This window comes from Hemiscyllium ocellatum, chromosome 20 (genome assembly GCF_020745735.1).
Source record: "Hemiscyllium ocellatum isolate sHemOce1 chromosome 20, sHemOce1.pat.X.cur, whole genome shotgun sequence".
Lineage (NCBI taxonomy): Eukaryota > Metazoa > Chordata > Chondrichthyes > Orectolobiformes > Hemiscylliidae > Hemiscyllium > Hemiscyllium ocellatum.
Window position 1 is genome coordinate 50,549,039 of NC_083420.1, and position 18,434 is coordinate 50,567,472.

General features: G+C 44.0%; 1 protein-coding gene across 8 annotated transcripts in view; it reads right to left on the reverse strand.

Moving 5' to 3' along the window:
• tnrc18 (trinucleotide repeat containing 18) overlaps positions 1 to 18,434 on the reverse strand; it is a 186,757-nt gene that overhangs the window by 161,109 nt on the left and 7,214 nt on the right. For 7 of the 8 annotated variants that reach the window (XM_060840845.1, XM_060840849.1, XM_060840848.1 and 4 more), the window contains exon 2: positions 16,607 to 16,944. In XM_060840845.1, coding sequence (XP_060696828.1) covers positions 16,607 to 16,808 — 202 coding nt within the window. In that variant the 5' untranslated portion in view covers positions 16,809 to 16,944. Of the gene's footprint in view, positions 1 to 16,606; positions 16,945 to 17,763; positions 17,851 to 18,434 lie in introns of those variants that run through there. The other variant, XM_060840843.1, reaches the window with a different exon arrangement.

An 18,434-nucleotide genomic window follows, 5' to 3' on the forward strand; every position in this document is an offset into this window, starting at 1 on the left:
GGTCACAGCTTTCATTAGAATAACAGATACAGATTTATTGGTCTCTGCTGAACTGTGCAATAAATCATTGTTACCTCCTGTTAGGCCACCAACACCTTTATTCTTTTGGGGTACCCTATAAATCTCTATTACAGCTATGGCAGCCAATTATTTTTGTTATCGAATACCAATCCATTTCTGATGAAACCAAGAATTTTTGCTGTACTGAACACATTGACATAAGTACAAATGCCAACAAGGCTCAGAATGTGTGTGTGTGTGTGTGTGTGTGTGTGTGTGTGTGTGTGTGTGTGTGTGTGAGACTGTGTCTGTATGTATGTGAGAGTATGTGTGTATTGAGCTGCCTATCTATATGTGTGAGAGAGAGAGTGTGAAAGTGAGAGGGTGATGTCTGCGTGTGTGTGTGTGCCTGTGTATGTGAGACTGTGTCTGTATGTATGTGAGTGTGGGTATCTGTTTGTCTATCTGTACGTATGTGTGAGAATGTGTGTGTGTGTGTGAGAGAGTGAGACAGAGAGAGAGGGAGAGTGTATGTGTGTTTGTGTGTGTGTATGTGCGTGAGAGAGATAGAAATAAACGTCACTGTTTGCTCTGTTATTGCCATGTAGCTCTCTGGCCTCCATCTGACAACTTTACTATTGGGTAAAGTTCACAGCAATATAGTATCATGTCCAGACCACCTCAAGGACAAACTCATTAGATGAGTATCCATTTCTATAATAATACAGTTGCTAGTATTCTATGTGGCACATTCCAGTTGACCAGAGCCCTAACAAGAAGCTCCACCTTAGTAAATATCCATTGTAACTCACAAAATATCAAGATCCAGATTTTCTTCAAAGCCTCTGGTATTTATTATGCAAGAGTCTGCTTGAGGGAAACATAGGGCTTTGAAGCTGTTGAATGCATATAGTAACCACTTAAATTCCATACTTATACCATTTCAAAATAATCAAACTCATGGAATATCACGGATTTTAAATAGTAGACTGTACAAAGCAGAATTTGAGCACAGCACACTTACATTGAACAGATTTTTTTGTGCATTTAAGCATACTGGAAAATATCAAAATATCATATTATTGTTGAAACAAGACACCAGTCCTCAAATGACTAAAATCCAACCAAACATTAAGAAATAGATTTCCTTTCCTTGAATCTAGCCTATCATTTGGTGTTCTTTCTAAGTAAATGGATGCAAATTTACTCTCACACACACAGGCTCTCACAGTGATATACCCACTCACACAGTCACACACAGATTCAAATAGATACAGACACTCAGTGACATTTACACATACAAACAGACATACACATAGAGACTTGGCATAAACATACAAACAAACAGAAACACACATTTCTATTCTGCAGTATTATGTTTAGCAATAAGGTTGACTTGCACAATCTTGTGTACATTTGGTGATGAGAAACAGACTCAGACTCTGTGAAATGTAAGGAACCATTCAGTGGAGTTAGCACAGCCATTAAAAACATTTTGTATCTAGTGCTGCTGTGTATTGTGCAATCTCCCAGGGGTTACAGAAAACTCAAGATGAGGCAATTAAACCTTTGCCAAGAAAGAGATTGCCTTTTAAAGCTATAACATCAGGCAAACACTGCAAGGAATCGAGCCCATGGCTGGGCTAATAAGGGACAGAAATCCCAGTTTAGCACGCAAGCAGATCATTCTGAAAATATGTTAATATGCAAGCTGGGCCCTATCATGGACCAAAGCAATTAATACTTTTACCAGTTCTCTCAAACACCTTCCTGTCAAAACATGTCCAGGCAGTCTTCATAGACAAACAAATAAAAATTCTTGTAGCCAAAAGTCTTGGTTTTCGATTTGGAGATTTTTTTCAACTCACTTAAATACAAACAAATTGGAGGATAGTCCCTACATATGTATGTACAATGTAGTATATCATGGCCTTTTGCTTGATTGAAAGAATATCTCGGACGCACTTCTACTGCTCAGGGACAGCAGATCCTATAATGTGCACAGCCTCCACTGAAGCAATAATTCCACCTTTTAAGCTACTTCTGGGACCATCAAAGTGTCATTTCGCATATGTGAGTCATCATTCCGGATTGTACACATGTTGAATATTAATCCTGTGAGAAAATGAGATTATCACACCCCACAAATATCAAACTGCATAGGGCTAACCAAAAAAAAAAATAAAATTTTGAGGTTTAAACAATTTGGAAAAAACAGTCTCACTGCCTGGAGGATTCAGATGTAAAAAGAAAGTCGTTTATTGTGGCATTGTGCGGAGATATTATGTACAAACGCAGCAGTAAGTTGAAAGATGAACTACCTCGGTACTGAATCTCTTATTATCCCTAGGGAATTCTGCACTGAAGGAGTTTATGCCTTCTGTTCCACAGAATTAGTATTATACAAGCATTCGCACCTAGAAGGGATGGGGCTTTTATCAGTATTCTCCTTCTGGAACATTTGCGCACAGCTTACAGCACAGAAAATCTCATTGCTCAGAGATATAATCAAACCAATTTCAAGGAAACTTTTTGTACTTCATGGTGAGGGTAGGAATAGTTTACTTTAGTTATCAAAGGTGAGAAAATACAAATCTTAACAGGGGAGGGATTAGTTACAATTAAATGTTAGCAAAAACATTGCACTATGGAAAATCTGAATTTTCAATATTGGCTTTCCAGCAACTAACATGCATGAAGACAGTCAGATTTAATTAGATAATTTCGAAAATGATTTGGAAAATTTCAGGTTGATATGTTTATCTCTAATAATTTGTGCATAATTTCGAATATAATGGAACTTTTCACGATATGCTGGTCCAAAGCAGTTATGTTTCACACAGACCAGCCTCCACATTCCCAGTAATGTTACTATTTTTCCTATTTTGCCACATTTTATCTCATATTTAGAGATTTATTACCATTTCTGCCTTGTATCAGATATAGATCTAATTTATCTACTTGCAAAATATCGTGACAGACAAAGTTAGAAAGAAAATCATAGCAATGAATTTCATTGTCACCTGAGACTGAAGAGGGCTTTCTTTTTGGAAATTTCTCTGATTGCTTTTATGTCATGGGGTGTTAGAGTCATAGAGTGTTAGAGAGATGTCACAGATACTTTGCTGTTGACAGACACACCCCACTAACTGCTAATAAAACACGTCAGTCTTCACTTTCAAATTACCACCTTCCAAAAAAGGATGCCCTAAGACTAAAAGCTTTTGCAGGGTCTTTTCCCTCGATGACCATTGCTCCATTCTCTACTCCCATAACCATGCCCAATTTAGGTTGAGACAGAAGTGTTTCATCTCTTAGTGCTGGTGCTTATATTTCACTTAAAGTATATTGTGATCCTAAAATAGAACATATCTTCAAAAACAACACTCCTAAATTTCCACTAAGCTTCTGCAACACTGCCAAAACCACCACCTAAATGGACAAGGACAACCGTGGCCTCTAAGTCACATGTCATCCTGGTTTAGCTATTTAACGGCACTTATTAACATGGGGTTAAAATCCTTCAGCTCTCCTCCTTACAGCACCGTGAGTGCACAATCACCATAGGGATGGCAATAGCACAACAGAAAAGCTCACATTCATGTTCTCAAAAGCAAGAAGCATGGGTTCATTAATGCTGGTCTTGTTTGAGAATATGTAGAGCTTAAAAGTATGTTGCTGGAAAAGTGCAGGCAGCATCAAAGGAGCAGGAGAATCGACGTTTCGGGCATTAGATTAGATTAGATTACTTACAGTGTGGAAACAGGCCCTTCGGCCCAACAAGTCCACACCGACCCGCCGAAGCGCAACCCACCCATACCCCTACATTTACCCCTTACCTAACACTACGGGCAATTTAGCATAGCCAATTCACCTGACCCGCACATCTTTGGACTGTGGGAGGAAACCGGAGCACCCGCAGGAAACTCACGCAGACACGGGGAGAACGTGCAAACTCCACACAGTCAGTCGCCTGATTCGGGAATTGAACCCGGGTCTCAGGCGCTGTGAGACAGCTGTGCTAACCACTGTGCCACCGTGCCGCCCACTGTGCCACTGTGCCGCCCACTAAGCCCTTCTTCAGGAAAGAATATATACTTTTGAGAAGATATACTTTTGTTTAAAGCCAGTTATAATGTGTGCTAATTCAGAGATCTAAGAGTAATGCAATTTTTGGTTTAAACACAAAACTTGAATCCTCAACAATGCTAATCAATCTCTTACACTTTGCATTTCATACAAGCTTCAGGGAGAATGCACTTTAGCTGTCACTTATCTCACTATCGAGCAGTTTAGGATGTACACTGACTTGAAAGTGACAGCAATGGCCATGAGGTCTGGTCTCAGCCGACCTGCACCTAACATCTAACTCTAAGTGGTATCCGCATTACTGTACAAATTCGCTCATCCAGCAAGTGCCACCATTTGCCATTTGTGAATTTGCAAATCTGCGCAAAACATCATGTGCACCATTTTGCCCATTGTGCATTCAAAGTTTTCTTATCCACAATCTTCTGAAAAAGACAGAAGCAAACTTGGAGAAAATGTCAAAAGCTGAAAAAAAGTCCTGAATTAAAGTAAAAGAACTAAAATACAGAAGGTGCCCATGACATACTGCACAGTGCTTCCTGAAAGATAAAGTACGTACTGTGTGTGTGTGTCATCTGCCTTTTGGCTTACTGGAGTGTTTACATGTTGGTTTTCACTGTTGTTACAATGATCACATTCTGCTGGAGAGCTTTAGAATAAAGGTGAGTGTGGCCATTTTTAAACAATTATGTTATTAAACAATTTAACCAGTGGGATGTCTTTATACATGTCATAAACTTGATTTTTGTCATCTTTTATCTTCTAATACATGTTGTGCACATCAATGTTTTGGCTGGTTGGAATTTATCCAACTGACTCACATTGCAAACTAAGTCCATTGCTTGTGAATTCATTGCTTGTGAGGTTCACCAAGAACATTACCTCTGCAAATGGTGAGCCTATACTATGCTACTTTGAGTTCACATCAGATGGAGTTTAACTTCAGGTCAATGTGGATTGGCATGATAGAAGTACATACACACCTCTCGGGCAATTTCAAGCTTCTTCATGGTATAACACTAGCATTACAACGGAGCCAGATGAGGACAACAGAGTTCGACTTATAAGCACCTACGTAAAACTGCAGTTCGCAGTGTAACGCCAGTCATACCTTCAGAGAATTACAGGTCCCACTAGAATTGAATTGAAACTAATTACACAGCTGGATTTTTTTTGCCTAGACTTTACCTGCATAAATGAACCAATGAAACATTATCTTTTTTGCCAAGTATACTGAGGTAAAATTAAGGAGCATTCCAAGTTATTAGCATTTAGTTTGACATCAGCAATATCTCCCCAACATGAAAAACCCTGGAGATGGAAAGATGAAGACAGGTTTTGGGTTTTAGGTCCAGATGGTGTAAATGGTGCACTAAAGAGAAAAGCACTTGCAATGTGTCTTCTATTGATTGACCCTGTGACTTATTTCTAAATGTAACGTGAATTGGAGAGGTAGGGTATTACCATGGTTTTCATTTCATTTGATCTGAAATGGGTTAAAAATACACCGCAATGCCACACTAGGCTGAGGTGGACAGATAGTGCATTGATTCCTACTTAATCTGTGTCGACAGCTAAAATGTGAATCTATGGCAGTGGACTTAAAGGCATTGGAACTACAAACACCTCTCCCCATACCGTACCCTCTGATTAAAAAAAAAGCCCCTCATCCACTTAAATGGACCAAACATTTTCAAAGTGAGCACACAGATGGGTCCCTCTCCCCTCTCCAAAGCAATGCACCAAAGAGATAAGACAATCTGCTGACTCTGAGCTAATAAAAGGCCCAGTAAAGAAGAACCCTCAGCGTTTTCGCCTTTCCAAGTTATGGATTGGCACGCATTTCAAACAGATTTATACATTATTCATTGTTTTCTCCTCTCTCTATAACTCCGGTCAAAGGATTTGAAGAGGGGGTGGGGACGGTAGTGGTGCTGGGTTGGAGGCGAGGCGGTGATGGTGAGGTGGGGGGAGGGTTGGTGGAACAGAGAGGCTTAAAGAAATTGCAACGAGGGATTTGAGCGCAGGAGGGCTGTGGACTGTAATGAAGTGACGGGGGCTGTCAGGCTGGAATCTGCCTTGTGTCTCTCTAAAAGCGAGTCTGGACCGAGGGGAGAGCCGCCAGCAGTCAGCCTGACTCAATCATTTGAACTGATAACATAAAAGCTCCAAGAGGCAGCTGTGGAAGTGTGCACCCTGTACAGAATCGAAAGACTTGTTTTATTCCCCCTTGACATTATTATTACATGTACATAAAATTATAAAATTCTACTGTTGCCAAAATGCTCTTAAATATACATCTAGACTTCATCACATACACAGTCCCAGAGAGAAAAGCTTCCATCTCCCATCAGTGTTACCCTATAATTCACTTTCTATTAATACTGCACTGTTAGCATGGGTTCCGCACATCGTTCTTTTTGGCTTGGGCATAAGGGAAAGAGGGTTCTTTTGTATTCCACACAAGGATGGTTTCAGCAGTGGGTTAAGACAGGAGATATGAAGTGCACAGCAGATCGTGTTTCCTATGGAGCTATAGTTTCTCGGAGTTTAGAGTTATAACGTGCTTTCTTACTGTCTCAGAAGTATTGACTTATCCCAAAGCTGGTGAATGGGAGTGGGCTGGGGAGCAAACTTATCATTGAAATCTCACCTTGAACACCCCCCTCCCAGAAAAAGAAAACTAAAACAGGATGTCGATGTATCAGGGTGAGGTTTGGCAGAGTGTATTTCCCCAGGGTTGGAGGGGAAATTGCAGCCACGTTCAGCTCCCCGGGCGCCGCTATGAATGAAGGCAGGGACATCAGACTGTGCTGTCGCTTCTCCTTCGCCTGCAGTGAGCTAACCACAAGAAGCACTTTACAGCTGCAAGCCTGCTACTCCGTTACTTAAACCCCACCACCCAACACCCAGATACACCTGCCCTGTCTTTATTAAAACAATTCCGAGCACTCAGAAACGGTGTGTCGGAGTTGCTCCAGCCTGCTAAAAACTCACGAGTGTGTTTCCCACACAGAAACCTGGTACACCAGCCGTTCCTCAAAGCAGCAAGACTCCTTCATTTATAATCGGCGAAACACAATAAGAAGCAGAGTGATTCGGCCACTGGCCAAGCTGCGGGAGCTTTGCAATTTGCTCAAGATATGGTGTTTCTCGTGAATTATAGATTTTTCTAAAATTATAACATCTGCAGCTTACAGCGTTGACAGGTGCGAGAAGTGCTCAGGCATATTCCGCCCCCATTCCCACATCCACAAGCCAGTAGGAAATAAAGGGAGATGGAATGAAAGTGAAGCGCACTGCTCTGCTTAAAGCACAAATTTCAGTCATTCCAGGGAGTTTAAATGGCTGATTACAACATCAATGTCAGACTTAAAATGGGAGAAAGGGGTGGATATGGTCCCAGGATGAAAAGTCAACTTTCAAACGGATGGGATTTATTTTGTTAAAAGTAAAGTTGGAATCTTACTTAAAAAAAGACTATACAAAGTCACTTGCACGCCTGTGAAGGCGATCAGGGTTTGATAGTTCAGAGAATGCGGTGCATTGCTTTAATTGATGTTGTGGGTAGCTTGTGTAAAAGGTCCCAGAAACCACGAGAAAGCTGACAAACACATCTTTTATATAATTCACTGTCCACAATTGACGCGGCCACTGTTCACCTACACACACATACATTCTTACCACTGCCAAAGTCAGTCCCCTTTTCACTCCTACACACACCACCACCTCCCTCAGACTGGGAGAGGGCTGGTCAGATCTGGTGAAACACAGGTGACCCCTTAAGTTTGGATTCTAAAGATACAGAACCCACCCACCACACACACACGTCCACAGACATACACACCCATAGACTTACACATACACACACACACACACACACACACACAAAAGTAAAGACATAGACGCGCACACAAATACAGACACACACTCCTTCAGTCAGTTGTGATGATTACTTTATACCTTCCATGTATTCGAAGAAATTCCTGTCTGGGGCCTATGTTGAAAGCTGAATGAAACCTCCAAGATCAGCGTGATGAAAAACATTGGCATTGACTGGATAGTAAGATGGGCTGTGGACCGGGTGGTGGCAGAAAGCCCCCTTTAACCAGCAACACCTCAGAAAATAGCCAAGGGAGCATGAGTGAAGCCTGGTCATAATTATGGGGTTAGCAGCAACTCACTAACAGCGAGAAAGAGATCGCCTTTGGGAAATAGGGAGTGTGACTCGCTTTTAAAAAATACAATCAAGTGATCCTTACGGATCTGAACATATAAAAATGTCTCAATTCCATTCCATCATGTTTCAAATAGTGGAGAACATGAGTCAACGTTCCTATCAATGTAAAACCCTATAGAAAGCATGCTCCCATCGCAATGTCCACATGTATTTTTCTTTAATACTATCTAGACTCTGGGTCATTCCAGCCAAGGTTAATCTCTCTGGTTTACAGAGATGGGGGCCAACAGATCCCCACCTTTCTCCACTATTAGTGATCTCTCCACGTCCTTAGTTATCTCCCAGTACCCCCCCCCCCCCCTTTACGAATGAGAATGTTACACGGTCTTATGGTACTGTACACGATAATGGGTCTCCATAGAAACACCGCTGTTAAAGGAGATGAATATTTAACAAGACCTGACATACAATTTCTCTCCCACTGGCACTTTGTCAGAGCGTGTAAAGGGTCACCAAACCCCCCCAGTGCTAATCCCCATCCAGCTCAGTCTGGAACCACAGCATGCCCACCACTTCCAAACCCCACACAGGGGCAAATCCTGGCACTGCCATTGTTCCGAAACTCTGAACTAACTGAAAAATCAACACCAACCTTGACTTTAGTGTCTTTTAATGAGGCTCTGACCAGCTTGGTTCAAAATCCTTTGCTCTCCCTTTGTAACTGTAACCCAAGGACTGAAGTAGTTCAAGAAGGCAGCTCACCTCCACTTTCACCAGGGCAACTAGGGAAGGGCCAGAACTACCTGCTGAGGGATTCACTAAAGTTTAGGGCAGCTGCCGCCAAGGCGCAGTGGGGAAAGGCCACTGTCTATGGTCTTCCTGCTAACGTTAAGTGGGGGTCCATATAGTTATGGAATCCTCCTTGTATCTCAAATGCATGCAAACATAATCTGGTTCAAGTAACAGATGTGTTCAGATGTTTGGATAGAGTCAAACCGAAATGTGTTTGTGACTATGTATATACACAAAGTTTTATTTTTGTAAATAAAGCATATTTTTGAAATTAAAAAAAAACTAAGGACAGACAATAAATGCTAGCCCAGCCAGAATACCCACATCTCATTCAGGAATTTTAAAAAAACACAGACAACTTTGGGCTTACAGGCTATGTTCTTATTCCTAAGGCTCTTTAAGTGGGTGAGAAGTGTAGGGAGAGGTTTGGCAGAGTTTTGGATTTTTGTTAAAGGTGGATGAGGTCTAACGCAAGGAGTTTCTCAATGCCTGTAAATCCGCCTGCTTGTCCCCTGTATTGTGCGAGGCACCTGGGGCCGCCCTTGTCCCGGCACAGAGAGCAATGGGTGAAGCTAGTTAGTGTATGACATGGACTTCTGAGTCTATGCAAAAGAGGGGGACTTCCCGTAACCTTTTGGACAAAGAAACTCCTGGAATGTATGCCCTGGCTTCCAGACACGGGCGGAGATTTGCTCGGTTGTATTCAGTAACAAAACCCAAGTGTTGCCCGGAACCAGCCAGAGCTGATAATATTATCGAAATATAAGAAAATATCGGGAGAGGGGGACGAACAAAGTTCTCTGTCAACTCTTATCATTTCTAGTTAATTATTCACGCAACGCGGACAACAAGCTGGTCAGAGGACTGACTGGAGATAAAATCTCCCCGAAAAAAACAACGCGAATTTCATTAATGTTTGTGAACTACAGTAAATCCAGCACAAACTCCCCACCTACTCTGCACAGTGAAGCTTTTATTCCTCATCGGGACAAGGTTTACTTCTTGTGTTGGAGGGAACAGGGTTGATTGGAGCAAATATGCTCTTTAGTTGTTCTTTCGAATGTGTTTACCAGGTCACCTCTGCACCACACCACCGCTCCCCCAACGCCCAGGGGAGACACCCTGAAATGTCACAATGAACAAACCAAAGGGACTGCTGCTAGGATTAAACAGCACAGGCCACTCGGCCCGTCAGCTCCATGGCGGCTCTTTGCAAGGGAGAGTGAGTAACCCGCTGCCACAGGGGTTTCAGGGAAGTTACCAACTAATTGTGGTTTGTAAAATGCCTAAGGGTGCTCGGTCTAGTGAAAAGGATAAATCTTCGAGTAAAAAGTGAGGTCTGCAGATGCTGGAGATCAGAGCTGAGAATGTGTTGGTGGTTAAAGCACAGCAGGTTAGGCAGCATCCTAGGAACAGGAAATTCGACGTTTCGGGCCAGAGAAGGGCTCTTTCCTGTTCCTAGGATGCTGCCTAACCTGCTGTGCTTTAACCAGCAACACATTCTCAGCGCTGGTGAAAAGGATTTCAAGAAGAGAATGCAAACGTTTTAAGTGTAGCTCTGAGTGAGCCAAAGGTTGAAATTTGTTGTGTTTTATTTTTCTCTTTCTTCCGTGTCCCCCTGCATCTTAAACCAAGTCAGTGTTCCCCCTCCCAGGAATACAACCATCCGGCTTTATCTCCCTCCCAAACATGCGGAGCCAGTCGGAGAAGGAAAAGGTTACATCCACTCAATCTTTCAGAAGGAATCCAAAGGAAAATAAATCTTACTTAGGTTTTAGTAATATTTTTTGGTTGGGGGGGGCGCGTGGGTTTTGCAATTGTAATTGACACGAAATCCATCCAAAGTGAAACAGCATTAAGCTACAGAATCTGGAAATGAGCTCGGTTCACTGGCCAAATTGACGGGAGTGAAATTGACAAATTCTCGGTTGTTTTGAATGGGTTGTGGACGGTTTCATTTTTTTTTAACTTCACGGCCAAATGAGACTTTCCTAGTGCAAATGTAAAAATACATTTAACCCCGTTACAAGTGAGCAAACTTAAGATGGACATTTTACAAGGGACCACAGAATAATCTGGATTACTCAGGATCAACCAACAGTTTCCACTCCACGACCCCCACCCCCCACAAGAAACAAACTTGCAATAAGCACAAAAAAGTGTTTTACGGATTATTTGGCGGTGGGCAAAGAATTGATGCTCAATTATAATCAGTCCTGGGTAAATTTGAAGGTAGGTCACATAACACAGGCCAGGGCCAGTCTCTCTTTAGGTTCGAGCTCTTTCTAGTAAGAGGAGACTCGCTAACGGGATGGGGTGCACTTACAAGGTAATTGCATTTACTTATTGACCGGCTGAGTGAAAGTCCAGACTGAATCTCCAGGCGAACGAAGGAAAATAAGTGTAAACATAGATTTTTAAAAAAAACTTGATGTTGGTGTGTGGCCACTGACACGGAAAGCACACACGTTCAGCCAGTTGTGAATGGGATATTAGAGCACAGGAGAGACTGGCGGCCAGTTCGGAGAGAGAGCCCAGCCTCCTGTTTAATGTCCGGGTTTCCAGCTCGCTGTCGAGTCCGTAACTGCTTTCAGGTTCGTGGGTGAGTGTGTGTGTGTGTGTGTGTGTGTGAGAGGAGGATTCCCCTTGCTATCCACCACAGGCTGCTCAGTGTCCGGCTTTAGCTCTCCTCAGAGGGGCTCCAATTCCCCTCCTTAAGGGCCGTTTGCACCCCTCCCCCCGGGTTACACACAAAGCACCGCTCTAAGGGCAGTGTTCGCCCTGAGACAAGTGCCCGGCATCACCCGAAACCATCGCCAAAGCCCCGTCTGAGCCTTTCAGCCTCGTGAACTTGCCGAATAGGATCCTCGGGGGAGTCGGCACTGTCTCCTGGATTCTATCGCTTGCTCGATAGAAACTTTGAAGTTCAGAGCTCAGAGGGCAGTGGGACATCTGCCTATCCATTTATTTCTATCTACTTATCTATCTATTTCTCTATCCATCTATCTAGCTATCGCTCCCAATCTATCCATCTATCAATCAATCTATATGTTTATCTTTATTTTTAATTAATTTTTTTTCAGTATGATGTCCCGCATCGGGTTAAACCAGCGGCAGAGGAATATTTTTGAAAGCGCTCCAACTATAATCTGCAGCCATTCGGACCGATTTCTCTGATCTTGTCTTGGGCGAATTACCACCCCCAATCCTCCCTCGGTCTTTCTCTTTCAGGCTACGGCTCAGTCAGCGTTCAATTTGAGGACGGTGTGATCGAAGGCGGGGGGGGGGGGGGTGCGGGAGGGGGCACGCTATCGGCACCCCGAAAAATCACAAACAAACCGGGGGCCGCCGCTCTTTAGTAAGTGAGGGGGGAGGAAGGTTCAGCTATCGGGCAGAGCTGAGCGATGGCTAGGGTCTGGCTCTGTCTCAGCTTGTGTATATGTGTGTCTGTGTATGTGTGTGTCTCTGTGTGTATGTGTGTGTGTGTCTGTGTGTATTTTTGTGTATGTGTGTCTGTGTGTGTATGTGTGTGTATATGAGTATGTGTATGTGTGTGTGTATGTGTGTGTATGCGTGTGTCTGTGTGTGTATGTATGCGTGTGTCTGTGTGTATGTGTGTATATGAGTATGTATATGTGTGTGTGTATGTGTGTGTCTGTGTGTATGTATGTGTGTGTGTATGTGTGTGTGTATGTGCGCGTATAGGAGTGTCTGTGTGTGGAGAGGAGTGTCTGTGTGTGTAGAGGAGTGTTTGTAGGTGTCTGTCTGCGTGCGAATGTGTCTGTGTGTGGGGGTATATCTGTGTGTGTATTTCTCTGTGTTTGTGAGTGTTTTTTGGGGGGGGAGAAGAATGGAGGCCGCTCCTTTTACAACACCCCCACCCCCTTAACATGCCCCTGAGCAGATACAAAATGCGACTGGATTAAAGGGTGCCCTGGTCCGGTTAAAAGCAGCAGCCGCCCCGGACTCAGTCAGTCAGCCCCGTCTGGCAGACCGGGGACATGGAATAGCGGCTCCGGCCGAACATTTCACCCCGAAACGCCGGCGCCAGAGCCTGGACACACTCTCCTGCTACACCCCCACCCCAAGTCAAACATACAACAAACTCTCTGTAATGTACCAGACAGAGGTAGTCGGATTATATATAGTCTCGCTGGTCACGCGGAGAAGTGGAACTGGTCATGGGGGCACAGGTTAAACTTTTAACAGCGTTGGACCCAAATAAAACACGGAAGGCAACGTTGTCCCTGAGCAACCGGTTTGGAAACCAACTCCCTTTCCTAGTCAAGGCCGTGTTGGTTCAAATAGCACTTTGCCTGAAGGCTATGTGTTGGGAATACTGGGGGGAGATTCAAAAGCCGCTGGCAGGGGTAGGAGACTGTGAGCGATAGTTCCAGGTCTGACCTACTCCATCTACTGAGTTAGCCTCTCCTGAACGTTAAGATGCCTCTCTCAAAGCAGAAAAATGACTGACATTCTCTTCCAAATCGACAGCAGCCGAGCTTAAGTTTCCCAATACCCTGGAACGCTGTCAAAGGACCCACCAAAGTGCAGATGAGACTCGCACATCTCCCGCAATCTCTTAAACAGGGTCGGACCCTTTCTGTTTTGTTGTACACAGCGGGTCGCGTCCATAAGTCTTCGTAAAGATCCATGTATTTCGCATATCACCCCCGCGTATATTTGGAGCGAATCAATCACTGTTGTGAGCTGGGAGTTCGCGCTACAAATCGGTCCTCCCTTAGCTAGTGCTATTGACCAGATAAACCAGGTTTTTTTCTCTCTCTCTCCTTTAATTTTAACGCCCAACCACCTTCCCACGCCAAATCGGCCAGTGTCTTTAATTGTAACGTAAAACCGTTGCCCATAATTTAATATTTAAAAAGCCATTAAGGTAATGCGATGGAGCATATGGCCCAGGAAAGCTGTTCACAGTAACTAGCGAAGCTTAAAAATCAAACTAGGTGAACTTCTTTTCAAAGTATACACTGTAAGGCAGGCAGACTCAAAATTGCACACTTAATGCTAACACTTTAGTTAGCAATTGCTGCTTTCCAGTAAGCTTTACTGAACAACTCATCCGGTTTAGTATTTTGTGTTAATCTAAGCAAGAGTACGATCAAGGTTTTAGCCCTGGGTACAAACAACACAGGGTTCGACGTTTCAATTCTCCCTCTCTCGCACACATCAGTCAATCTCAGCGTGGCTCTAACTAAACAGCTGAGAAAAACAACTTAAACGTCCGCCGTTAAACGGTAGTTTTCCAACAAGACTTGCTAACCTTGCTTTTTTTTACACGGCCTTGGGACCATATGGAGAGCACTTGGGGGAATTTTGTCCGTCAGGGAAGCGCGTTTCAACCCGAGGGTTGCAAGAGGTTTGATGGTCGGCTTGTGGGGTTTGGAAGCGAAAGCCCAAGACACAGAGAGAGACACACACAGACACACACACACACACACGGAGACACAGAGAGACACATACACCTACACACACAGAGACACACACACAGACACACACACACACGGAGACACAGAGAGACACATACACCTACACACACAGAGACACACTCACACAGACACACACAGACACATACACCCTACACACAGACACATTCAGACACACACACACAGAGACACATACACCTACACACATACACACACACACACACTGCAGACGGGTAACTCCAACTGGGTCACAGCGAAACGCAGCGTAGCGAGGCCCGCCAGCTAAACTCAATCCTTTTGTGTTCTTTTTTAACCCAACGCTCCAGAAAGGGCTGTAAATAGCTGACAATCTGATCGAACAGGTCGGCTCGTAACCCGGGTAGGGGTAATGGACGGGAAGACTGCAACTTTGAACACAGCTCAGGAGAGCTGGCGGTTAACTTGTGTCTTTTTTAAAAAAAAATGCGATGGTATCAGCTCAGGAAAGTGGGTCCAAGTGAACCAAGGGCCTGACTCTAAAACCCAGGAGCAAGCGTTCACTTTCAAGGCGTGGATGGTGCCTGCTGTTGTGAATATGGAGATTTGCCGGCCAGGCGGGTTTCTCTATGTCCAGGCGGTTTGACGCTGGGGTCATTGTGTTTTTGTTCACGGATGTTCCTACGGAGGTGAATCTGCACAATTGTAATTACAGCTAACAAGCGTGAATCTCTGACAATTTACATTCTTGGAATGGGGGAGGGTTGGGGATTCAACTAGGCCCAGTTTCTTCAAAAAGAATTTACAATTCATTTCAGCAAATGGAGTGCACCTTAATCTCTACCACCAACACCCAGCCCCAGTTAAACCCCCACAAGCCAACAGCTTTTACTGCACGCGGCTTTGCAATGTCAGGGGGGGGTTTCTGCCTGGCGTTCACTGGCATTGCACTCTCTTGAGCACAGTCGCCCCGGGCCGAGAATACGGCGCCTCAAACCCACGGCGTCCACACTAACCCTGACACGCACTAACTCCAGCCCAAACTCAGGGCGATTTTCCGCTTGCATTTGTCTGCCGCGAACACCAACAGGAAGAGCGTTGTAAGGGACAACTCACCCAAGGGCAGAACCGACGGGGTATTTACTCGAATTTACTGCGTTCAAATTCCTTCCCTATTTTTACTGAACCTCACTGACTTTATCCCTGTCAGATCAGCTGGCAAAGATTTTCACCATGTCTCTCCCCACCCACCCCCCGTTGTTGGCTTTCTCTCTGCGCTTTTAAAATGCATTTTCGACATGTTTGTTGCGTGCCTCTTAGAAAAAGGAACCGACGGGCTCTCACACTTTGAGGGGAGTGAGGGGGCAACTGTCTCAACGTTAGGAATAAAACGCTCAGTACCACTTCCTAACCAACAGCACGTTAGATGCAGTTACAGGGGAACACTCCTCGCCTGCTACATGTTAAAAGAGAGGAGGTTTTTTTTTAAATTCCCAAAAACTGTCCACAACTCGCGCCGTGTGTCTGTACACCTTCTCCCGAGACGGAGCTAAACTTCACCGCAGCGCTCTGTCTTAACCTGAAACTTTCCACTAGCGACAACCTCAAAGCTGTCTGTAAAGCTCTCGGCTCCTACCAACAGAGGAAAAAAAGAGCGAGAGAGCGGGGTGTTGCTTCTACATAACCATCAGAAATTCCCAGCCATTGCTGGCAGGGGAATAGCGGGGGGGTTAATTCTACTTGGAATGACCTTAACATTTGAGACAGAGGGAATCAGAAACAGCGGATTACACCCGACAAGATAATGAATCTTTGACCGACTCTTGAGTTTGCCAGTTACACGATTATTTGGTTTCTGTGTTAGCACAGTCTACACACCTAACTGGGCTCATTGTATGTAAAAACGTGTCGTTTGCTAAACTTTGAAGACCCGCACAATTCTCTACTCTAACCAGTGCCCCGGTTAAGATAGACCATCTCATGCATTTCGCAAACTCTCGTGGTTTTGAAAAATCATTGGTTTAAAAACAGACTTCCAACAGCGCTAACACAAGACAGGGAGAGAAATAAAAACAAATAAGAGTCGAACAGAATGACGAGAGAGAATCGAAAAGGGCTGACTTACCCGAATGGCCGTGCACCGACACCGGGGACGAGAGGTACTTGGCCGGCGGCAGGTGAGTGCCGAGCGCCGAGCTCATGTGGCCGGCGGACGGGGCGATTCTGCTGGCCTGAGCGGCTACCCTGTGCGCCTCCATGCCCAGGCCGGTAAGCAAGGGCGACGGGACGTGGACTGCCCGGTGGTGGCCGAAGTCTCTGCCATCCATAATCGGAATCCTCCCCAACTTGGTTCAGGAACAAACCGTCCCACCCCACCCTTCCCCAAAACGTTCAAATTCAGGCTACAGCGCCTGGCTTTCCAAAGGTATGGTCAGGGTTCCTCCGAGACATTTTGAACGGCATCTGTACAGAAAGAGAGCCGAAATATTACTTTACAAAATAATATTACCTCTTCATCGCGATCGGCTACTCAACCATGCGGACTCCGGTTCATAAGAAAACATTATTAGTCTAAGGACATCAATTATCTCAAAACATCGCCCCTTTGTTGATCTTCTTTCTTAAGAAGAAATTTAAATTCACCCTAACGCTGCTGCTGTCAAAAAACCTCTTTATTTATACAAACATTTATTTAATTCTCGAAATTAAACCCTGCGCCACCTTTCACTGAATAACCCCAACATGAATTACTTTTAAAACGCTTCAATGGGGAATGTATCCCCCAACATTAAAACAAAACTGAGAAAGGGGATTTCTTTTAGCTGCGACTAATCCTCCCGCCTTTATTTAACTTTATAGCCCCCGACTAAATGTGTTGGTACATCTGTCTGCTATTGATGATCGTGTTGAAAAATAACCAAGAGTAAATACTAGTCCCTTTCCACAGAAAAAAAACAAAAGTAATTACATTCTGCAGCTAAAGGCAATCATTCAAAATGATAATTTTCCACGTGTTTTTAAAACATTTTAAACCAATTTAGCCTTCACATGTTCAGTTTCAAAAATGTCGCTGAGGTAAAGGCAGACACAGAGTAACTCTATGTATCTGCTCACTGCAGTTGTTGGGAAGAAAGCTTATGTTAAAAAAATAAATAACGTTTATCCCCTCGTCATTTAGCTCAACAACTCCAATTCCCACATCTCGTCCCCGGTTGACTGAAAGCGCGTATTACTGCGTTTCCAATGCGAGTTTCTTTAAAAAAAAATCCCAAGTTCACTTACAAATGACTGATGTAGCCCGACACACGGTGCAGAAACACAGAGGCACTAAAATTCTCGTCGGTTCACCGCGAAAGTTATTCCTCTCCCTACCCCGCGGAAAAATAAACTAGAAGCAGAGACATTAACTAAAACCATCCTTGGATATGAATTTTCAAAAAAAAATTATCGAGTAGGCTTGGCCAACTGAATCCTTGAATCTCCTAGCTTCGGTCAGTATTTCGCTGCATAGTTTAAACCCTGATTTTAATTAAAAACAGTCAGTTGATCAAAGCCTAACATTGACTGCACCCCCACCCCCTTTACGTTTGATAAAATGGAACTTATTTTACTTCCAGATAACTCCAAACCTTACTACGCCTCCACATTTGGTTATTTTTCACTTGCCTTCAGCGAAAAAGTCAGACTTATTTCTAAAAGAGTCGCCCATTTGCTCCGACAGTCTCACTCGGCGTTACTTAAAGCGGAGAGGAATACGGCACGAGTTTTAACGCCAGACATCAAACAAACAATCCACCCTCTGTTCCAGGAATGTCTAGTGTCCAAGTGAATCTGACTTCCCAATCAAAACTTGAGCGAATGCGCCCGGAATAATGGTTTGCGCGCCTTCCCATTACTTCACATCGTTACAAACACGCTTGACTGTGCAATAGTTTAGAGAAGCGGAGACGCAA